Genomic DNA, 25,141 nt, shown 5'->3' with positions numbered 1-25,141 from the left:
CATTTAAGGGGGTCTGAATACTTTCCGTACCCACTGTATATATATATATATATATATATATATATATTTGGCTTGGCAGCCACTGGAGCTTAGAGGATTTTGCACCTATCTCAACTTAAAGCTGAGTTTTTGCTTTACCTTTGCATTTAGCTGGCTCATATCTGTCCCGATAGAAGTGGATTTTGACTTTATACTGACATCTGGATGCAGGAAATTTATGAAGGTATTTTTGGTGCAAAACAACTGAGTGTCTGTGACAGCAGAATTTGTAGTTGTAGAGAATAGCCACACATGTGTATCAGTAAATTTGAAGTCACAGACAAAAGTTGCAAACCTTCTCGAATCCTTTATTGCAGGTGCACAAATCCTATTCTACGAATCACAAATCAAGAAACTCGGACACTCACATGTTTTGCTACAATTGCTGCAGTGAATATGGTGCAAAACACATTCACACACCTGCATCAAAAATGTGGTCACGGACTAATTTTGGACATCCGCAAATCAGTATGTGAATTCTTGCAAAGAGATTTGCACACTTGTAGAATGTTTTCTTACATATATATTTTTTTCTTGAATGTTTTTTCTAGCACAAATACAAGTGTATAACGACAACGGTGTGAATCTGCTGCTACGAGTCTCAAATGCTGTTTTTCAATTGCAAATGACAAGTTTCACGCACTCTCCCTTTTGCACCACATATCTGTGTAAAATATGGAGCAAAAGTGATTTGTGCATCTGTAGACGCAACGGCGGGCATTCTTCAAAGATCAGAGAATTTTAGATAATCAGAAGAGCTACACTGTATCCGGTTTTTGTTCCTCAGTTTTTTATGTTCAAGTTTGTGGATCTTATCATCTGCAACGTCGGGGGTGTATTTTGGAGCCATCGTGACATCAGCTGGTAAGTTGGTAATAACGTCAGCTATCCAAAGTAAATTAATCAGGGAAGCATAATAATTATTCACTGCCTTTTTATCGCAGGTTATGTCAGACGTTATATAACAGCGAGCTAATGTCAAAATAGTAAAGAAAAATAAGTTAAGAAACCGCTGTTATGTACATCTTTTGTATTTTATTTTCAGGTTGTAGTCTATTGGTCATGTCATCTGCAACGGAGGTGCATTGGAGTCTTTTCTTGTGATTGCCATCATAGTGGTGCTAACCAGTGTTGGGGAAAGTTACTTTTAAAAGTGAAAAAAAGTGACATGACCCCATACTAGGAATTAGTGCTCTGCATTTATCCCATCCAAAGTGCACACACACAGCAGTGAACACACACGGAGCAGTAGGCAGCCATTTTTTGCTGCGGCGCCCGGGGAGCAGTTGGGAGTTCGGTGCCTTGCTCAAGGGCACCTCAGTCATGGTATTGAAGATGGGAGAGAGCGCTGTACATTCACTCCTCCCACCTACAATCCCTGCCAGTATGAGACTCGAACACGCAATCTTTGGGTTACAAGTCCGATTCTCTAACCATTAGGCCACGACTTCCCCCTAAAAAATTTCAGGGGAGAGCGCGAACGCAGTCCCACACTACCATAAATTATGCAGTCAAGATTCCCACATTTGGGGAATTCATTTGGGGAAAAGTAACTAACTAATTACTTTTTATGGAAAGTAATGCGTTACGTTACTTTTGAGTTCGTTTTTAAATCTGGGCAGGGCTTGCTTGTTTGTTTTTAAACTACAGTAGCATCATGTTCACACAGTGCACACAACACCTCTGCACTTACTCCCGATTTTTCCAGACAAAAAGTGGAGTAAAGTTCGCATTTCTCAACCGATTTCAACGGTTTATGATCTGCGTGGAGTATGAAAAAGTTTCTGTTTTTAATTACTCAGAGTCTCACTAGTTAGAACTTGTAAAGTATTTATTGTCATAAGGAATTGTGAAGAATCAAGCTTGTCAAGCATAGATATGGTTTATTTTTCTTGATTAATATACGGTATTTTTTTTTTTTCTGACCATAAAGTATAATAACACTAACAGGCTGTTGTGACTGTTACAGGAGATTTCTCAAAGCAAAAACACGGATGCTGACTATGAGGGGCATAATCATCATATGGCCAGCTGTTAATTTTATTGAAATTGGGTAACCCAAAATACATTTGATTTTATATTATATTTACATTCATGCATTTGTCATGGTGCTTTAATCCAACGCAACGTGCTGCATTAGGTACACATTTTATTGAGTTAAAGGGCACCTATTATGCAAAATTCACATAAATGTGTGTTGACAGTGTGTACACAACCACCCTATAATGATAAAAATCTACCTGCTCCTTTTTTTTGTAATCTCCATATACAAGTATCTCAGAGCAAGCCGATCACAGAATCCATAAAGTGACATCACAATTTACCAGCCCCACCCACGATTGTTGATTGACACTGCCTAATCTAATCAAGACACCGTCCTGAGTGAGCCGCACACAATCCGCCCTGCATTTAAAAGCAGCATTCAAGTAATAAATGTCTTATTAAGGCTATAGACGTTATTCAGTCCAGAGCAGTAAGTGAGTCTCTGCTTTTATTTTATTCTTTGGGTCATATTAATAGCATAGACAGCAGTATTGGTACTGTACTGTATATTATGCTGATGTCACTTAATACACAGATCTAATATAAACTATTTCTTTCCAAGATGTTTACCTTCACAAACATAACCGACTTTTTGTAACTTATGCGTGTTTTTAACATAACCTCGTGTGTGAAAGAACTTTAGTACTTGCATGCCATGTGGAGCCACTTTCTATTCGTGTTCTATGGATGTTTGCGCTCCGAAAACAGTCTATCAGAAGTTTAAACCAATGGGGCTTTAAAATGTGTGATTTCAGCACGATAGACATGATAATCAAAACCAAACAGAGGGGTTTTTTTTTTAGCAGTTAGGAGCTGTAAAGGCACTTCTCTATTCTGGAAAACCTTTTCTTTTTTGGCCATAACCGACTTTTTGTAACTTATGCGTGTTTTTAACATAACCTCGTGTGTGAAAGAACTTTAGTACTTGCATGCCATGTGGAGCCACTTTCTATTCGTGTTCTATGGATGTTTGCGCTCCGAAAACAGTCTATCAGAAGTTTAAACCAATGTGGCTTTAAAATGTGTGATTTCAGCACAATAGACATGATAATCAAAACCAAACAGAGGGGTTTTTTTTTTAGCAGTTAGGAGCTGTAAAGGCACTTCTCTATTCTGGAAAATAGGGCGGGGAGCAGCAGCTCATTTGCATTTAAAGAGACATGCTCTAATACAGCGTGGTTCTGCTTCCACTCAAAATAAGCATTTTCAAAATGATGATGGGGTATTTTGAGCTGAAACTTCAGACACATTCTTGGGATACCTGAGACTTATATTACATTGTAAAAAGGGGCATAATAGGTGTTTTTTTTATGGTTATCCATTCCCTGGGAATCAACCCTATGCTCTCAATGATAAAAGCAGAAAAGTTAATTCATGCGTTCATGACCTCAAGGTTAGATTATTGTAATGCTATATTGGGTGGTTGTTCTGCACGCTTGATAAACAAACTCCAGTTGGTTCAAAATGCAGCAGCTATAGTTCTTACTAGAACCAGGAAGTATGACCATACTAGCCCGGTTCTGTCATCACTGCACTGGCTCCCTATTAAACATCGTATACATTTTAAAATCTTGCTAATTACTTCCAAAGCCCTGATTGGTTTAGCACCTCAGTATTTGAGTGAGCTCATATTGCATTATAGTCCTTCATGCCCGCTGCGATCTCAAAACTCTGGCCATTTGATAATACCTAGAATATCAAAATCAACTGCGGGCGGCAGATCCTTTTCTGTTTGGCACCCAAACTCTGGAACAATCTACCTAACACTGTTTGGGACACACTACTAAATTGTTTCACCATTACACTGTTGAAGTGTAACTCGACGTATTAATTAAATTATTTATGGAAGCGTCTGGTCAGGAGTAATGGTTGGAATAAAATAGCAGATTGAGTGAACTGCATCAATATATGCTCTTTTACCTGATAACCTGCAATCCTTTATGCATATATGATGCTGCTGACATTTACACTCGCATACATATTAAGAGAACGATATGTGAATAAACGTACTTTGTTTTTTTTTGTTTTTTTAGCATGTCTTCAACATCCCATCTACAGCGTGCCTCTGCGCTTCGGTCCGTGTTGCGCATGTCAGATGAAATAATAAATAAATGGCATGGGTTTTTTCCCCCCCAGTATTTATTGGTCCTTTTTCAATTACAGTTTCTGAATGTTATTTACAAATAAAAATAGCTTACATGTAGACTAATGTTATAAATGTATAATTTTTAATGGAAACTTGTTTTTACAGTTAGTATACGTGAGGCAAAAGAAGTTAGAATGAAGGATAAATTAAAATTCATAGCATTTAAACAAGTTCTATTGGATAATTTAGGGTAAACGACATATGCGACTACGCATTACTTTACGGAGAGCTTACGAACTACTTGCCTACGTCCTGCCTTACGAACAACTGGTGCAACCAAATAATGTATAGCTTTAGTTACAAACTAGCTAGTAGTTACTAAGCCTCTAGTGTGGACTTAACATTCTAATTTAAGTAAGAACTTTCGAATGGCTGGTGCAACCCTACCCAGAACAACTAGATGAGCCCCGGAGACAGATCCCTGTTTAGACCTTGTCTTCTAGACGGCCATCGGGACAAGACCACAGGTTCCAGATGAGTCCTCTGAACAATCTGGCTTTGTTGCAGCCTAGAATTAAACTGCTGGTTTCGTCTGTCCAGAGCGGAACGGCACATTATTTCGACACACTATTTCCCTGTTTAATACTGTAAAGCTGCTTTGACACAACCTGCATTGTAAAAAGCGCTATATTAATAATGGTGACTTGACTTTGCTCTACTGTTTGATCTACAAGAATGCATTATAAGGAATGGAGCTTTAATGATTTGTGATGGATTATCAACTAATTATGCACCTTCCTTGTAGGTGCGTTCAGATAGTATATAGTGTTTTTAGTAATCTCAAAGCACATACAGCACAAAGTCTGGCAGTTGGGGCAAATTCTGTAAACACTTGTTTGAAATATTTTTTTTTCTTGAGCTTGCAGGTTCATTCCGAGAATCAACCCTGGTGGCACAAAATGCCATTCAGAGTCACAGATCAGGTGCAATTCTGGAAAGAGGGTGCAAAGAAAAAGCATCAGCCTGAATCCCCTCGTGGTGTTTCTCATCAGAGAGCTTGTCAACTTTGCCAAAATTACTGAAATTTAACACAACACAAACACATTTTTACTGTGTTTTATTTCTGTAAGCCTGTTTTGCCATGCTACAGATACAAAGTCCCCAGGGGACTGTGATGATGTGTTGATCTTTTATAAAGCCCCTTTGTGAGTTGAAGCAGGGATGGGCAAACTTGGTACTGGAGGACCACTGTCCTGCAGTTTAGCTTAAACCCTGATCAAACACACCTCTACCAGCTAACTTAATTAGGATTACTGGAAGGCTACAAGGAAGGTGAGTTTTATCAGGGTTGGAGCTAAACTCATTTAATATTCAAACTATAAACAAATGTACAGTATAACGGTGTGATTTGCGCTAAACCTGCGCAGATTTGGCTTGCATGAACTTCCCCAAGAAATTGTCCATGCAAGCCAAATCTGCGCAGGTTTAGCGCAAATACTGAACTCATTACATTATCGAGAATATTGCAAACACCAAACAAAACACGCCTACGGAGTGCACGCATCTGCATAAGCGACTACACTTAGTGCGTGTAGGCATTTAGAGTGCATTCTTTCAGTGCATGATTCAGTCTATTAATAAGAATTATCACATAATTCAAGATAAGGGGGCAGAAAATGTATATATTTATATCATTTCATATAGTTAATCAATATCACACGAAGAGTACCGTTTTGAATTTAAAAAATCAGCATGTTACAAATGTGATATTGATTTTATACAACAGTTCAATAAACAATAAGTTAATATCAAGAGATTTACGTTTTAGACACCATGCCTGCTTTTGCCAACAAAAATAATTCCGAACAGGCTGTGTGTTTCGTTCCCGAATGAATCAACCTTTTAAATGATTCGGTTCAGCCGCAATGACTCACTTATTAACAGTGGCTTGCTGCTGCCAACTGGCGGTTTTAATTGTTTTAATTTTACATTTAATGTATCTTTTAATTTTTTTAATTATTAACAAATATCAGTATTCAACATTTCATGTTTAAAATATCAAAACATTATTTATGCATTTGTAACTGCAGGTTAAAGCATTCAATGTCCCTCTAAGCTGCATTAACGTGTAAATAGCCTACATCTAAATGCCACTTCATATGCAATTTCTGCAAAGATTCATTTTGTTGATACTGATTTAATTTGTTTAGTAACAGCCTAAATGTCAGCTGTCCACGGTAGTCCTTAAGATATCAGCACAGTAACCCACTCAGCAAAATATCGTCTAATTATCGTTATCGATAAAATCCCAGAAAATATCGAGATATTTTCTGTCAATATTGCAAACCTATAATTTGTTATTTAATTTATATAATAATGTATTTATAGTAATTGTTTAAATTAATATAATGATGAATACTTTCGACTTTAAAGGCTGAAATGTAAAGTTTATCATTTTATAATATATGATATGAAAAATATAATCTTGTATATGAACTGTAAATTATGGTTTTTACAGTCATTTTACAGTTTAATATGGCACTATAGACATTGCCCTGTCTCATATGTTATTAATTTTATTTGTGCAGGTCTTAAAAAAGGTCTTAAAAAGTCTTAAATTTGCGCTTAAAAATCCTGCAGAAACCCTGTTTTAATGACATTTCTCCCCAAAAATGCTGTTCATTTAATTATGTGTAAAACTTTTTATCAAGCAAAAATTACTGAGTTTTTAAAAATGCTTTTACTAGCCTATTTAATGAAGTGAAGATTTGAAGACATTTAATAATGTTTTGTAAGTGACACTTGGGAAAGCTTAATTCTTCCTAATCTGATCTTCTAGCAAACGTGGCGTGGTCACAACTGTCCTCCCTCGAAGCTCGGTGATGCTGAGAAGATCACCAGTGGCACAGCACCTCCCTCAACGGCGCGCACAGCACCTTCTCGCCTTCAACACTTGGAGTACACGGAATGGTTGCACTACTTGCATTTTAACCGTGGCTTTATTCGCGAGCGCGTGAAACCATTAAGGACAAGAACAACTGGACAAGAATAGAGCGATGCCATCTTGTGACGAAACCTCAATACAGTTGCGAAAGGAGCAGGATGAATTTAGTGCTCTCCAGATTCTTGGCATACCTTCACGTCGGGCTCCAGGTCGCGCTCCAGATGTTTATTTACCCTTGTCATCTGCATCCCCAGCCCTGTCACATCCTGGCACGCATTGGGCACACAGTGCGCTTGGGTGCGCTCCTGCCGACCCGCCAGCAGTCCAGGATACAGGGCGCCCTCAACCGCGCCCTGGTCCACCTCCGGCAGAGTGGGAACAACTTCTTGCCGTACAACCTGAGCTTGGAAGTATTGTCCCGAGAACCGCTCAATGGAGACCCGGAGTCCATGTTCAGGTGCGTGTGTCAGGATATCGTTGTTCAGGGAGTCTCGGCTGTGCTTGCGTTCCCTCAGAGCCACGAGGAGCTCGTACAAGTGGAGTTCATGTCCTCGTTTTTGGAAATACCTTTCATCAGCATCATTGAACAGGGCGAACCTCTTAAGACACTGGTGAGCAGCAAACAAATTTTCTTTACTTTTATCCAAAGCGCTCTTTAGATTTTATGGTCAAGCTGTTCCGGCGTCGGTCATGTGTAAGTTGGTCTTGTTTTCGATTTCGATGTACATTTTCCTTATACTGGTTGTTTTTATTATTTGCTACATCGTTTATACTCCCCTCAACTGTCATTCTTGTTATTGAGGCATAATCAACATCATAAAATAGCGCATGACAACCGGGAAATGTTTTGTTTCAACGTTTTTTTTCCCCCCACTCTGTGTCAAACTTTAATATCATGTTACCAAATGAGACTTAAACATCTAAAGCTGTCAGAAATCTGCAACTTATCCCTAAACTGTGTAAATTAATGTCAAGTACATCGAGTGGTGTTGTCCCCAATTTAAAACATGGACTAGTTTTGTGCATTCAAATGTATAAAATTTAAACAAACTGATTATTTCAAAATTAATTATTAGGCCTTCTTCCAAAACCACCTCCCATGCCTATTTCCTTCTCAACATTCTGATTTAAAATGGTATACATAAACAGCAAACAGAATTGGAAACAAATATAGAAATATGCATAAAACAAAGGTCAACACCAAACAACTCTAAAACATAAAACAGCATGTTGACCTATGTGTTAGTCACTCTGATAATTGTGGCATGTAGGTCTATACAGTCTCATTTTGTGCAGTGTTTGTGGAAAGCAGTTTAAGACACAAAAGAGCCTGCTGATAGACACCAGATGATACCAGTTGTCTTTTTGAAATTATAAAACAGATGTGAAATTATTAGCCAGATTATTTTATCCTGTAAACCTTCCATATTGCACTGTTCTATCTAGAAAAATAAAGAGGCTCAAGTCTGTAAGAGTTAGAGATGTGGCATGTATTTCAGGTGTTTTTGTCCAGGGGCCGGACACAGAGGTCCTGATGTATTCCAGTGGAACAATCCTAACACTGTTTAGGGCTCAGGGTTGAGGCGCGCTGACTCTCGTTAGTATTCTAAGCAGCAAACAGAGCGGATGCCAGTCGCACCAGTTGTTTCTGTCTCCAGCAGTGCAGCCAGTTGCAGCGGTTTCTCCTGGCAGGGAAACCTCAAAAGATTTTCCTCCCGTCAAACTCTGCCAGCATATGGACACAAAGGAACAAAGGCACCCCTGATTTAGCATAAAGAGCCATGAACAGCGGGTCAGCAGAGAGACTCATCTTTTAAGATGCTCCTTCATAACAGCGTGATTTATCCTACATCTTATAAAGTGTCAGTCAAAAGGCTTTTGTGTCTTGTACATTTATGGCCTGGTTGCTTGTAAAAGCCACTTCGTATATAGTGTTATTCTTAGCCAGGGCGAAAACATAACCAAGGCCATTTATGTGATTAATGAAAATTATTAGCAAAATGTTTGTGATTGCTTCATTTCGACACAACCCTCAAGAAGTGTGAACTCATTAGTGCCCATCTTTTTCCTGACAGAGCAAGGCTTGGCTCATGCCATCACTGTGGAGTTGTTAACTTTCCAAATTACTTTAACAAATTAAAAGATATATTCAATGCTATAAATTTCCCTGATTAGCATGGGGAGAAGGATGTTCTTGTATTTTAGGATGCAACCCCGGATATTATGCTGTCTGAATGCCTTTCAAAAGCAATATTCTCTATCCTTGGTGAATAACGTCTCCTTTCGGCTCTGAAGTAGCCATCCACTAGTGTCTTCTACAGAGCACTCCTCTGAATTTGCAATCTGAGTGGTTCCCATGAAATAATATTTTTTTTCATTTGCGTGACTATATTTGCCCCAGAGCCAATCAAACGCTGGGTAGATTACCATATTCTTAGTGTGTCTTAAATAATTTTGTTTGCTGACCAAATATGCAGGGCCTGTTTCGTTCAGGAAAATTCTTCCGCTCATCTACGCTTGAATGCTCATTAACTTGTCTCCCTTCTATAGCAAATATTCCCAAGCACAAAAGGAAGATTAACACATGCAAAACTCATTTTGTCCCTTTGAATGAAATCACATTCTAATCCAAAGGCCTTTCTCAATTATGCCTCTTTGTTAGCTCACCAGTGGACAACTACTGGAAGGTTATTAAGCTTAATGAATCCTTAATTCAAGAGGGCTGTTGAGACTATCCAAATGTTGATTTTTTTTCAGTTAAACTCCAGTTCGTAACATTCAGAGTGGACCGAGAATGGCCTTATTCATGTACACCTAAATTGAGAGATTAATTTGTGAAAAGTTACTGTTATCTTGTAGATGCCCCCTCATTATGTTATGGCATGACCTTTTGCCATTGCAGTAATTCTTGCAGTAATCGTGGAATAGAGTAACCTTTGGAAAATTAAAACCACAAAGCAGTGGTTTCTTAACAGTGTACATTTTGAATCTCTAAACCAGGGCCGAGAACCAAGTCATCAGATGAATATTCATATATTCAGACAGCATGATATTGATTTTGTACAACACTTTCAATAAAAAATATGCGAATGTTGAATAACTTATGTTTCAGACACAATATTGTCAGTTTCTATGTGTATTTCACTCTGATAATGAAAATAGTTTCCTATTGTGCTTTATACAATACAGATTGCTTTTAAAGCAGCTTAATATCAATAAACAGGAACATAAAATTAATCAATTATAAAAAAAAAAAAAGTTTCAGATGTAAAGCAGCTCTACTACCGAATGAATCAGTGTTGTGAACAAATTACTTGACTGAAAGATTCAAAATCTCATAAAGACAGTGACAGCATCTGAAACTGAATACCTCCCTAATACATAGTAGGTGAAAAACAATATGTGAATAAAGTATTATGTCCAAATTCACAGTATTCATAAAACAGTAGGCAAAAAAGTATCAATTTCCGGCAAGATTCTGAAGTGTGTATCCAATGGACGCAAGCAATGCAACTGACGCTGGTAGGTCACATAATGAATGTAGTACATCCAGATTGCATTCATACTATATATATTCATACATATACATACATACATACATACGCAGTGCAGTGTGTAAAATGCATAGCTGAAGTAAACCATACAACATTACCCATTTCTGTGGACTGCACAAAATAAATATTTCTAAAAGCACCTGGCGAGCTAGCACTTATTAGTCATAGAGGTGGTCTACACTCCTTCTGTTGATACAATGCCATGCACACATGCACGCAAGTCACCACCTATTCCCAGCCGGAACAATGCTGATCATCGGAGCATTGCTGTTGTGATTGTCTGCCGCCTGGATCGCTCCATTATGGAGGCAGAGGGTGTAAATAAAGTGTGAAATACCTGGAGGAGATGGTCTGTAATCTCCCACATGTGCATGGCTGAGATAAGCACAGATGGGCCGCTGAGGTCTGTGACAGTAAGAATGCGGGAAGAGCGTGGTGCATCAGCCAGGTGAGGAAGAATGCTGCAAGCTGCGCTCACGGGGCCGAGATGGCTCAGTGTTGCCAGGCACTTAGCATTACAGCACCCCAGCACATTCATACGATTTAATACACAGCCGCGTATGTGGTTTAATACCGTCTGGATTTGGGTTAATGCCCATATACTGTAAGCCGAGAATGATCTGACCCATCAAAACTAATTGAGCAAGTATAGCTGTAGTATTAGAAACACAGTGTTAACTAGTTTTCTGTAATTTAATGCTAAGGTAATATAACACAAAGTAACGTTATATAGATGTACATTTTTACACATGTACAACTTTTTAAAAATTAAAATGTTAATAACTATGGAAGCACGTCATCATGCTCTGAAAATGGAAAAGGGTGCAGATTAAAATGTAGTTTTGCTGTTTTTGAATTTGCCCCATTCATTTCCTTTGTAAATAACCTTTTAAACAGGATAAAGTAAATTTTGTAAGCTAATTAATTGTTAATCAACATTATAGTACAAGTGATTGAGTTTAACTTGTATTGAACCCGGAATATTCCTTCCAACAGCAGCGGCACATTTAGTTCTACTTATGTTATGAGCAGTTAGGATTTATATCACTCGTCAAAGCTTTTATTGTTTTCAATGCCAGTTGAGAAAGGAGAAATTAACACAGTTTTTCTCTGAAGCAGCAGTAGACTTTTCACCTACAGATTCATTAAAATCCACCCGCATTCAGATAACTAAAAAATGTTTTCCCAGTAATGTAATGTGCCTGAAGCTGGGTCGACCTCAAGCTTTTAATGTTTTTGCCGTTACATATGGAGCTTGTCTCCTAAGATACTCTCAGTGTTAACCGGGAATACGCGGAGACAGCCGCATGGAAGTGTTTATTCAGCTCTGTCAGACTCACTTACTGTTGGCTGTGTGTTGCTGATGATTGCAGACATTGTGCTGAATTACCTTTTGTGCCTCCCTGCACCTTCTTGCAAGGTTGTCCAGCCCCCTAAATGCACATTGCTTGGCTATCAGAATTCTTGTTAACTTTCATCTTTTTTTTTTTAGTTTACCGTTTGCCATTTCAAGGGAATCTGAAAACATGACCTGCTCTGCCTTGACATCTCCAATAACATTATTTCCCCCCCCATATAGACGACACAGAGTACTAAAGGGTGCAGACGTCAACTGCCCGTATTTATTTACAGCTTCACCTTTAAAACCAAAGGCATTATGAAACACTTAATAATGAATCACTCACTCATCATGATTTAATGAGGGTTTAGATGCCCTGCACGAGGATAATGCAAAGCCCTGACAGGTAAAACTATTGCTTTTACAGTTATAACTAGATTTTATATTTAATGCCAAACAAATATCACAGCCTTCATCTCTTCATTAGCTAGCCATCATATTTTATTCCACTGGAAATCCATCAAGCCACCAATTACTTTGAATAGATTGTAGATGAAAACATTCCTTAAACCAGAAAATGTTCCAGAAAAAGTAACTTGCATATAATGTCTTATTTTTCTTCTTAGGTTTGTCCTTTTGTTATTTGTGGTTTGTTTCTCTGGTATTTACTCTTGTTAAAAAAAAGAAAAACAAACCATAATTTGGCAAATTAGACATGACATTGCATATAGATTAGGGCTGCACGATATTGGAAAAAACCAACATTGTGATATTTTATTTTTCTGCGATATGAAAAAAAAAATCATCACATGAGTTTATTTGGGGGGGAAAATAGTCAGTGATTAGGGTGATTTTGTAGGCGAGTAAATCAGCATAGGAAATAAACAAATTATAAGCATAGATACATATAACAGAACAAAGATACCAATTAAATAAGCAGTGCTTTATATTTTTCAGGTAAGTCAAACAGTATTCAGGTACAGAAATTGAATAATCAGATGTAAAATAGCACTGCATAGTTTTCACTATAAATTAAATCTAACAAATCTATGTTAAAGCTACAAAAGTGATTTTTCTTTGTGTTTTGTTGTTTGATTAACATTCATAACACAGAAAGCCTCAGGAACATTAAACTGCTGTAAACCAATATACTGTTACACATCCATTTTCTTTCTCTATTGTTTCCCTTCACCTAAGCCGTAAGCAACTGCGTTTACAAGGATATTTGCAGAGCACAGTATTTCAGACACAAATAGACGCAGAAGTGAACAGAAATTAGTGTTCACGTGCATCTGCGTGGCTCTTACCGTGTCTACACCGGACGCGAGCGGCGCGGTGCGACTCGACAAAATACAATGAACCCATTATAATCAGTGATGCTGTCTGTCTACACTGGAAGCGGCGTGGCACGACAAATCCCGACAGTAAACTGATGCCGCGTTCTCTTTATGACGTACTGACACAAAGTTCAAATGATGGGCAACGGTCGCTTTGTCGAGTCCAGTGTAGACAGACTTTGGGGCCGTTCACATGTCGCGCCTAAAAACGTGTGGGAAAACGCCAGTCGTACCGCTTTCTCTTTCTTTGCAAAGCGCTCGGGAGCTTGCGCTTTCGTGGCGTCTGCCATTGCTAAGCAACCGTGACCTGCACTCTTCACGACGACCCTGAAGTTTTAACAATGGATAAATGGATTTCCAGCACTGAAAATCGCGTGCAGTAGCTCTGCTGCTAAATTTTTAAAATGGGTATCTCTGTACAGCTGTCGCGTCCGGTGTAGACATCGTGTCTGTGTGTGTGCAAAGAAAACAATCAGTATAAATATAACGATCAGTAGCCTATACTAAACATCGCACATCCTGCGATGTGACTATCGCGGATGCGCATATCGCGAATCGATGCTGAAACGATATATCATGCAGCCCTCATGCATATAGATATTGGTTTTGTGCTTAATTGGGGTTTTCAAAGAGGGTTTCAAGAGGGGTCTGCAAGAAGGTTATAGATATACTATTTTATATACATAAAATACATAAAAATATTAATTTGTTCTGGGCTGCCGAACAATTAATGATTTATTTTTTTAACCTAATTGATGTTTTGAGCTGAGAAAATGCCTCACAAAAGATAAAGTTATTATTGTGTTAAATGAGAAAAACATTGAATAGACATAACAAAAAAGTAGCTTTAGAAAGTAATAGAATGATTCAAAAGAATTTGAATAGAATAGAAACAAACACAGACAATATCACATCTAACATGTAAGAATATGAACTCCTTGTTTAATAAACTGCTGAAATCAGTATCAGATTTGCAATTGTGCAGATATTCATTATAAAAAACCAGCATTCTTGCCCAAATGTGACATTTCTTTTGCCCTCATAACTTGATTTTTAGGGGCAAAATGTATTCCAATATAGGCTAAATGACAAAGCAAGTCGTCGTCCTGCATCATTTTTGTCAGCAATGGCATTCAATCTAGAACAAGATGACAAACACGTCTGGTATTAAAAATGGGTTAATAACTTTAACACATTTTTTCCATAATTAATCCTGCCAAATTAACATTAAATTGACAGCCCTAATTTTAATAAATAGATGCCTTTATGTTTGGGAGTGAATAATCATATCTGTTTTTTCTTGCCATAAAATGGGTTGAAAAGCCCATTGAACTTTAAGAGAGTCTAATGAATACTTCAGTCCAGAAGACTTACAAAGATAACTCTAGCTCTACCACTATCTGCCTTTAGTCCCAAATGATACACCTTCTCTGAAATTCATTGCCTTCGGCCTCAGAGCAATATATCCATCAAATCACCTATATCCTAGAAAACCACTCTCTTTTTTGCTGAATTTTAGATCATCTTCACATTCATATGTCCTGTTCCAGAGTTTTATATACTCTTCCCAAAGCCATCAACCAGAGGCCTTCATCTCACCACAGCCTGATAAATTTCCACCCACCAACAGACTCTGTTTTTTGGCATCCCTACCTCCCGGGAGGATTCAGGCCTGCCGTATTCTGACATCGATTGCAAAATGTTATTCTTTTTGAGCAGAGACCATGTAAATGTCAACCAAAACTTGAAAAGGGATCCAAGCATTAAATCATCATTATCTGCAAAGAATAGTCCAATAGTCTTTGGATTAGGGAAATTCAGTGATAACAACAGAGAGGTGCTGCGACACTTTCCAAAACTGAGCAATTGGAACATGAGCTTAAAAACAGCTGTTGTACAGCTACGTTTTTAATTGAAAGACACCCATAGAAGAAACAATATTTTGTTAAATCCTCTCACTTTATCACAAGCCATCATCATAATTGGCTTTTCAGCCATTAGCAATAATAAAGTCAGTTTATATCTTTTATATCGTAGTTTCTTAGTGACACCATCAACTTACATGTAGCAACGTTTCATGGGTCAGGCTTAAAAGGGTTTCTTAAATCATAAATTTATCCTCAAGTTAATTAAAATTGTATCAATTATTAATGGATAATTAATCATGTCATTAATCCTGGGACACATTACGCGTCATGCATCATATATTAGGATCTTTTCTGAAGCCCACCATGGAGCAGGCCTAACCGCCAGCCTGGCTTTGAATCAGATAGCGTGTTTCACTGAAGATATTTTTGCATAAAGCTGGAAAAGATTACCCTTTACTTGTGATGTCCTTTGCACGTTCCAAATGCTATCAATCAACATTCTGAGAGCAGCTTTGCATACGAAGCACTTAGATGAGGCCGGGCTGCATATACAGAGAGAGGATTTCAATGCACTTCAGGCTGACTGTGGATGGCAGCTCTCGCTGCCTAGTGCTTTCCTTGCTAATTGAGCAAAACGCAGCGCACGCCTTGCGGAGGTAATTCTAATGAACTTCTTAGCGATCTGAAAGGTTAACACGGCTCTGTACATTAATTTACATCACAGTTAAAAGGATTTTTGAACACAGTTCCAGATCCAGAGAGTGTGGGAAATCAGGATTCAGAGCATGTTGGTTTGAACAAATTTCTCTCAAGCATACTTTATGTGTAGATTTACTGTAGCTGAGGAACTTGTTTTGGTAGAGGTGTCAGTGGGAAGACGTCTAATCTGTGTCCATTTTACTTCTGGTGAAAAGGTCTCGTCTGGCCATCGTAACACTAATAGCATACAAACTTGTTACAATTAAACAGAAAAGTTACCGTTAACCTTTTCTTATCAGGCTGACTTAACAGAAGTTAATTAAGTAGGCACTTTTTGGATGAGCAGCAGGAACATATAATTAGATTTATAATTTTATTTTGTCTTTAGATAACTTTCCCAAAGGTATCTAATTATGATATTAATACATTAAAATTATTTTTATCAGTGTTCTGTTATATTAAATTTTAGCTTTTAGTGTTATTACATAATTACGATAAGAACTAAAAAAAAAATCGTTTATTTTGTACTTTTTTCCCCATCATAAAAAATTGTGAAATGTGTATTTAAAAATGATTTAAATTAATCATTTGGTACAAGGCACATATTGTGTACATACATGTCTTTACATTGTACTTATATATTTAAAATACCTGCATGTAATTACTTCTGTAATTAATTTCTGTAATTACATTTATAATTACACTGTTGACCCATCCCTCACACCTTAACCCATCCTTAAACCTACCCATAACAACAAACCTGTCCCTAACCTTACCCATATCCCACCTGTATCTAATTATGATATTAATACATTAAAATTATTTTTATCAGTGTTCTGTTATATTAAATTTTAGCTTTTAGTGTTATTACATAATTACGATAAGAACTAAAAAAAAAATCGTTTATTTTGTACTTTTTTCCCCATCATAAAAAATTGTGAAATGTGTATTTAAAAATGATTTAAATTAATCATTTGGTACAAGGCACATATTGTGTACATACATGTCTTTACATTGTACTTATATATTTAAAATACCTGCATGTAATTACTTCTGTAATTAATTTCTGTAATTACATTTATAATTACACTGTTGACCCATCCCTCACACCTTAACCCATCCTTAAACCTACCCATAACAACAAACCTGTCCCTAACCTTACCCATATCCCACCTCAATAGCAGCAAAAGTGTTTTGCAATACAATATGAACACAAGTACATTGTACTTATTTTTTGATGTAAGTACTGTTACGGGGCTGACAAGACGTGAGACGTGCGGATCCATATGCAAGCTCTTTATTAGGAGAAGACAGAGACGTGGTCATAAAACAGGCATGGGTCAGATAATGGCAGACAGGTATATGGCGGGCAAAACACGAGAATGGTCCTAGGGCTAGCGTAGGTCGACGATCGGCAGACAGAATCACAGGGGCTAGACTAGAGGGAAAAATCCAGGGAGACAGGCAAAGATCAGAACCGAGAAAACTGACAAGGCAAGGCAAAACTAGGAAAACACGGAGACTCGGAAAGGGGTACAGGCTAAGGCTAAGGCTAAGGCTAAGGCAGGGAAACAAACGAGGGCTCTGTAGTGTCGCTATCGCTAGGGGAGTGATAAACGCTGAACAATACTCGGCAGAGGGAAGGGATCAGAGTGAGTGTTAAATAGTGAGGGAGTGATATGAAAGTGCTGAGTGCAATCAGTGCAATCCATGATGGGAAATGTAGTCCGGGGTGCTATGCAACAGTTGTGTAGTGCGAGAGTCAATGAAATGGAAAGGGTGACCTCTGGTGGTGAATAAACAGAAGTCCATGGACTGAATTCGTGACAAGTACATAGTAGTTAAGGCCACTTCATATAAAGTGGGACTCAAAAAAGTGTAAACACTGCAGTTTATGCAATCCAACATGTCAGTTTCAGATTGAACCAATGACGAGAGCTTGGTACGGGGCTACCTGCTTGTCCAAACAATGGCAGATGGAGGCAGGGCAGATGAGTTGGTTATTTATTTATATTTTGTTGACTGTTTGGCATTGAGGCAGAATAACATACTTCTTTAAATACTGTGACCAAACCTTGTGAGGATGACCCAGACCTTTGAGAGTTAGTAAGAGCACAATGCTGCTTGGTCAACATTACGAACTTGAGCACAGCACTAAATCACAGCTCCTCAAGGACTGTCTTTGCAATTAACTGAAACTTTTTTTGCATGAAAAGCCACTGCTAAAGTTTATTCCGAAGACGTTTTAAAGTTCACTGTTGGAATATCTGAAATGGTATATCTAATTCCCAAGCAGGCAGCCGCTCATATTTTGCCAGCCTTTGTAGCGATTTAATGAAAAAGTAATGGATGAAGCTTTATGATTGTAATCTAATTTCTCGAGTAATACGTCAAACTAATGTCCAAAGAATTGGTTAAACTCATTGTTTTGCTGTCTGACAGCTTTCGCACCTTCACCGAGGACTCATTCCTCTGACGTGTGCTGCTGGATGTTTAAGATTCTGTTCTGGTGAATTTGGACAGGATCATTTGGTAAATCACCTCATTCATAAACTCACATTTCCCCAAATGGCTTTCATTTTCAAATATTACTTTATCGCCCAGTGGGAGTGCGCAGTGCACTATTCACCAGTGCTAATGTGAGTGATCGCTCCTATTATAAAGTGTAAAAAAAATATATTTTGATTTCAAAGCCTCATTACAGTGCTGTTTTCTATCCTATGGAGTTCTAAATTTATGGGCTTTCCTTTCACTCACAGAATGGGACATTTTTGCCGTGTCATATTAGGGTCACTGTGGAGCAAACAAGATATGGAAATGTTCTCAAGACTAATAACAGTTCAGAGTCTAGGCAACTAACATTTAATAACACAGAAATACTATTGTATTTCAGATGCAAACTGGGCGCAGCGGTGCACACAGGACAGTGATGTAGTGATATACACAAAAAAAATTTAACAAGCAGCAGTAACAAGGGAAAAAAACACTTTCCGCCCTTGGAGAGGAAAACAATCACAGTTTGGGGCAAAATGCTCACACTGGCAGCTGCTAAAAGAGCTGAGCTTTGAGTTTCTTGGCTTTGGTTTCCCTTTCATCATTACACCATATAAAGTTCTGATTCCTGTACCACATATGCACAGTTAAGATAAGAAAATTAAAATGCCGTTTTAGTCAACTTTTGACACACATAGCATTTTTAGCATTCTGATCTCAGTGCAATTGATTATCACTTATCACGCCTAATTCATAAAGCAATCAATTAACCATATGATTCCTAAATTATTAAAGCACAAAGCAACAAAATATGAATCTTTCTTTACCATAAAAAAGTATATAATATATATATTTTTTTTTAGATAGCAAGTGTAGCCTTCCTATTGCTGTTTCTACAAAATATAAGCATTGATATATATGTGACCCTGGACCACAAAACCAGTCTTAAGTCGCTGGGGTATATTTGTAGCAATAGCCAAAAATACATTGTATGGGTCAAAATTATTGATTTTACTTTTATGCCAAAAATCATTAGGATATTACGTAAATGTCATGTTCAATGAAGATATTTTGTAAATTTCCTACTGTAAATATATTAAAATTAAATTTGATTAGTAATATGCATTGCTAAGAATTCATTTGGACAACTTTAAAGACGATTTTCTCAATATTTTGATTTTTTTGCACCCTCAGATTCTATATTTTCAAATAGTTGTATCTCGGCCAAATATTGTCCTGTCCTAACAAACCATACATCAGTGGAAAGCTTATATATATACATACACACAAAAACACACAATATTAAATTATCCTTGTGAAAGTTCAAAACTGCATGATTCTGTAAGTATTATTTTGAATAAGTACTTTGCAACTGTTAAAAAAGTAAGTTCTAAATAGTGTAAATGTAATTTGGATGGTCTTTTTCTCTCTTTTTCACCTAATATATCATAAGGAAGTGCATATTTGGATGTAGCCAGAGACATATAGTGAAGACAGTCACACAGATTCATGGGTAAGGGTTAAAGGTTGTCATCCATAGTGGCTCGGATATTACAACATACATTGATAGGTTAAAAATTTGTTTTATTAGTGGACACTGTGCATCAGAAGTTTTCTTTTCTTTCATGTTTTTAATTGTTATCATAGCAAATCAGAAATGTAAAACAAGACATGAAGCACTTTGATGATAATGCAGCGATTATGAAGAGCTTCCATCTCTCTGCTTATCTGATGCTGAAGTGAGCCTCGGGAGCAGTTGGAGACTTGGGATGTCACACATTTGCTAACACATGCTTATGCCTAATGATGTGGCTAACTAGGGGGCGCCACTCAATATGGCAGATTGAGCAAGTATTTAAGCATTGCTTTCAAGCCACATGAACACTTTATGAAGCATGATAGCTACTCTTGACATCACATATATAAGCTCCTCACCGTTTTTAATTATGCTAAACCCTTTTTTTCTAGACTAATTTACATAAATAGTGCAGATACATGAGCATAAATCACTCTTCAGGTCATAATACCCAATACAATTTATATGTATAATAATATATTGCATAAATCACTTCTTTATCCCCGCATGATCCTCTTCAGATGTCAGTCAAAGATCCAAAGAGAGTCTCATTTTCATTATGTAATTAAACATTTATTTTTTTGCATGCCTGTGTAGGTATTTCAAAATTATTCACGTCGGCAAATCTTTACCAGTTCCCACAGTGGTCTTTCTTAATTAAGTTACTGTCACTCTTAATAGAGGAGAAGCTGTATTGATGTATCTTTCCCTCACATTTCTCTCTGCCATCATATTTCTTTCCTCAAAACATTGTGAGGCAGAATTTTATATCAAGATAAGCAGTTTTTTACGACATTAAAGCACTTTGGCACAACATTGTGGAACTAGGAAGATGAAAAAAATACCAAAAGTTGATTACAGAGTAAGGATGGGTCAGGATGGTTTACTAGTCGCCCACAAACCAATTACTGAATTAGTGAGGTCGACAAGGTCTGATTTGATTTTTGTAGCTTCTTTTCAGAGCAGATTTTAGCATTGCAAACGTCTTGCCTCAGGGAATTGGTCTTTAAATTCAACTCTATTAAAGCACTGCATCAAAACACAGCTTCTGTTAACAAGTCCACATATAAATGTCAAGACAATTACTATAGGGCTTCAGATCGCCTGATGTGAACAATGTTCTATTATTTAGCAGAATCCCAAGGTTACCGTTTTTTGTGTTGACTCTGATATTTGTGTGATATTAAAGGTTATAGATATTTAGCCTAATTATTTGTTGAATATCTGACATTTACGGTACCATTTGTCATGGTCTGTGCGGTCTCCGCTGTTTTTTAAATGTTAGTCTGTGTATACATGCAGATAGAAATTTTAGGCTGTTGCGTCATGTTTTGCACCCTGAATGTTGTGTTTTTGATGTGGCATGTCAAGTTAAAAATAGTTTTGCATTTAGAAAGATGTCTTGACATCTGAGTTCTGTTTCATTCTGTTACGCTCCTTTAGGCTGTTTCTGAAAGCAAGACCCAAGGGCTCAAGATTTGTCTGGTTAGCATGGCCCCGTTAGCCCCTTCTGCCAGTTGTCATAGACCATCTGTTTTTTTAAAACATCTTTCACCATTAATAGCCTTTCGAAATTAGCCTTTAATTCTGATGAAATAGTAGATATTTTACCAGAGCACTTAAACATGGGTTCCTATGGGTTTTTCTTACCTTCTGCCTTTCCATGTCACAGCTCAGGATAATTACCCTGTGTCAACTGCAGTGCCCAAAGAAACCCATGTGGTGAAAATGACCCAAAAAATTATTATGCAGGGTTTCCTTTAAGGGATATTTCTGAATAATTCTGCCATAATTTAAAGTAAAACATAAAAGAAGATATTATGAGAAATGTTTCAGTGTTTTGTTTTGTCTGTACAATGGACCCCTTTCACAAGATTGTGATAACGCGTTTCAATCATCAGCATCATAAATCCTCAAAAGTTTTTTATATTTAGAATATATATATATATATATATATATATATAAATGTATTATAGTTATTTTATATATTAAGTATAATTTATTATTTCATTTTACAGTATAATGCCCTTACCGCAATTTCATTTTACAGTATGATGGCCTTACCGCAATTTCATTTTACAGTAAAATACCCTTACCGCAACTTAATTTTACAGTACTACATCCTTATATCCTTACTGTAACTTAGTTTTACAGTATAATAATATTACAGTAATTTTACTGTAGTTTATTTTACACTATTTTATAAAACCTTTGAATAGTTTACATGAATCCCATTGAATTTAATAAATTCCAAATAAGTGACCTGAGTCCATGTACAACAGTATATTTTTTATTCACTGTCACTATTAAATACATCCATTAATTACTTATTTATTGTGCTTTATTCTGGAACATTACAAAAAAAAATAGAATTCATAACAACAAATCAAAGCAGAGATCTTGAAAAGTGATTTTTTTAAAAACGAAATATCTCCCTTTGTTTACATGAATCCCATTGAATTTAATAAATTCCAAATAAGTGACCTGAGTCCATGTACAACAGTATATTTTTTATTCACTGTCACTATTAAATACATCCATTAATTAATTATTTATTGTGCTTTATTCTGGAACATTACAAAAAAAAATAGAATTCATAACAACAAATCAAAGCAGAGATCTTGAAAAGTGATTTTTTTAAAAACGAAATATCTCCCTTTGGAGTGGACTTTGAGATTTGTAACTTTCTAGATCTTTTTAATGCCCAAACATACACACTACACACTGAGTAAAATTAAAAAAGTGAAAAAGCATAATAGGACCCCTTTAATACAGTAATTGACTGAATCAATGTATGAGATAGTTAAAATTACTACAAATTCAGGTTTTCGTCACCTCCGTCAGATGTGTCAACTCCGTCAGTTCTGTCACCTCCGTCAGTTGAATATTTTGATAATATTTCATTATGATATTTTATATTTGTTGTGGAATTGTTGGTCACATGTGAAAGTGTAATCTGTCTGCTAACACGAGAATGTGTTTTGAAATGTTAAAAACATCTTGAATGCTGTTAAAGATACAAATTATATTACACAGTCCAAGGTAAAAAAGCACATTTTGTTAAAAAAAGAAAAAAGTTGGGAGGTTGTATCAAAGCATAGCTTAGTACATATAAGATACATAAATGTAGTTTCATTTGTCGGAGTACAAGGTTTTATTTTTTCAATTTTGCACCCTGTTTTGTCCCACTTCTCAAGAATAGCATGTAAAAAAAATTATTAATATGAAACTTTTAAAGGGGTCATATGATGCTTTATTAAAGATCATTATTTTGTGTATTTGGTGTAACAGAATATGTTGACATGCTTTAATGTTCTAACTGACTGTAGCATTGTTTTTCAGATAAACAAGTATGTTAACTTAGTATGTTTCTTAAATATCTGCAAACATATTATGGTATGTTTATGCTTTAGTAGAGTCAAAAACTTACATACTGCACCTTTAAGAGAACACTGACTTTGATGAGACCTTACTTCTATTAACAAACAAGAAGCCATAATAAAGAATGCATTTTCTTTCTTGAATTAATTGATTATAATTTTACTTGAAAATATTTTTTTTCCACTGGTATATGCACTGGCGTAAATGTTTCATTTACAAGAGAGAGAGCGTGCGACATATAGGCCTACCCATCTCACACACGAGAGAGAGAGAGCGCTCGTGCTATTTCAAATGACGTCACACACATTTAACGGCATTCATTTAACTGAGGAGTAAAATATACCATAACTAGCAGTAAAAAAGTCGAAAAATAATTGTTCGTGTAAATACTAAAGTTACTCATCTATACTGGAAAGGTCAGTATAGTCACTATACTGTGTAGTCACTATACTAGTCAGTTGCAGGACAATTGATTGAGTTTCATGAAAGCGGCAGTTTTTGAGGAAAACAAACTTTTCCCTCAGACTGTCCTAGTAATAGCCTATAATTATATTTTACATTTACTTTCTTCATATTTTTTTATTAATTTTTTAATTTCAGTGATATTGATAATGGTTTACATTTTAAAAGTAAGTGAAAAGTAGGCTACTTACCACAGGAAAACTTGCAGCTGACGTCTGGCGATTCACTCAGAGGGGAAGTCCGTTATGTGAGCATTTTTTATGTTTTTATAACCTCTGCCAGGTTGTTGTGTGGGTTTTGCGCAAGAATAAAATTAAAATTTTGGGGTGTAAGCAAAGTTTATATATTTTATTTTTTAATCATTTTAAAAATGCATTTATTTCACCACACTTGTGCTTACCCAGACATTATATTGAGAATGCAGATTCATGTTTTTCATCTGCAGAACAATTTACAGTAGCACTACTGCTTTTGAGCAAGCAGTAAAGTACCGCAAATTCACATATACAGTAAATTACTGTAAATGGCATTAAAATACCCATAATTCAGTGCATATTACAGTAGTTAACCATAAAACATATATATGGTAGTTTACAGAGCTTTTTTGCGATAAGTAACTGTAAAATTAATGCAAAGTCTAACAGTGTAGGCTATGTTTTGAAGAATGGCTGCTGGTTTAAGCTGGTCCTTAGCTGGTCATGTGCTGGTCCTAAGCTGGTCCTAAGCAACTAGCTCCTGCTCAGGACCAGCACTTAACCAGCTTAAACCAGCTCATGACCAGCTAAGGACCAGCTTAAACCAGCTCAAACCAACAGCCATGCTTCAAAACATAACCAGCATATGCTGTTTTTTTCAACAGGGTTTACAACGCAATACTTTGCATTATATCACCTTTACATCAAATTACAAAAAAAAAACTAGTTAACGCTAATGCGCGGGTGTTTCTAATGCAGTGTCTATGGGAGGGATGGTAAATTTGACATCGTTCTCTCTTCTGACTGCTGTTGTCAGTCTCTCAATTTTTTTTTCCTTTTATTGAAAGTCATGAAAACACTATCGTTGAGTGTTTCTTTTGCTGTTTGAGCAAATAGGAATGCAAAAAATATATTTGTGGTCCTCTCCCATTCACTGCTCTCGAAGTTTACCCAACTATGACGACTTCTGCTGCTGAGAAACCCGGAAATGTGAAAAAAGGTTGATAGAAGTCAGTGGTAACCGTTTTTTTTTGTTTCACAAAAAAAGTCATGCAGGTTTGGAACAACTATTAGTCATTGTCAACCCACTGTGTAGTAATTTATGAACATTTGTAGTTTTGCACAT

At 36.6% G+C, this 25,141-nt stretch overlaps 1 protein-coding gene across 1 annotated transcript in view; it reads left to right on the top strand.

Moving 5' to 3' along the window:
• Positions 1 to 7,270: 7,270 nt before the first annotated feature.
• Positions 7,271 to 25,141, top strand: part of LOC107586537 (glutamate receptor ionotropic, NMDA 3B-like) — a 41,351-nt gene continuing 23,480 nt past the window's right edge. The window contains exon 1 of the mRNA XM_016273963.1: positions 7,271 to 7,723. Coding sequence (XP_016129449.1) covers positions 7,271 to 7,723 — 453 coding nt within the window. The remainder of the gene's footprint in view (positions 7,724 to 25,141) is intronic.

This window comes from Sinocyclocheilus grahami, unplaced genomic scaffold (genome assembly GCF_001515645.1).
Source record: "Sinocyclocheilus grahami isolate Dianchi unplaced genomic scaffold, SAMN03320097.WGS_v1.1 scaffold5.1, whole genome shotgun sequence".
Lineage (NCBI taxonomy): Eukaryota > Metazoa > Chordata > Actinopteri > Cypriniformes > Cyprinidae > Sinocyclocheilus > Sinocyclocheilus grahami.
The sequence above is the reverse complement of the archived record's forward strand: the minus strand, read 5'-3'. Positions and strand labels throughout refer to the sequence as shown.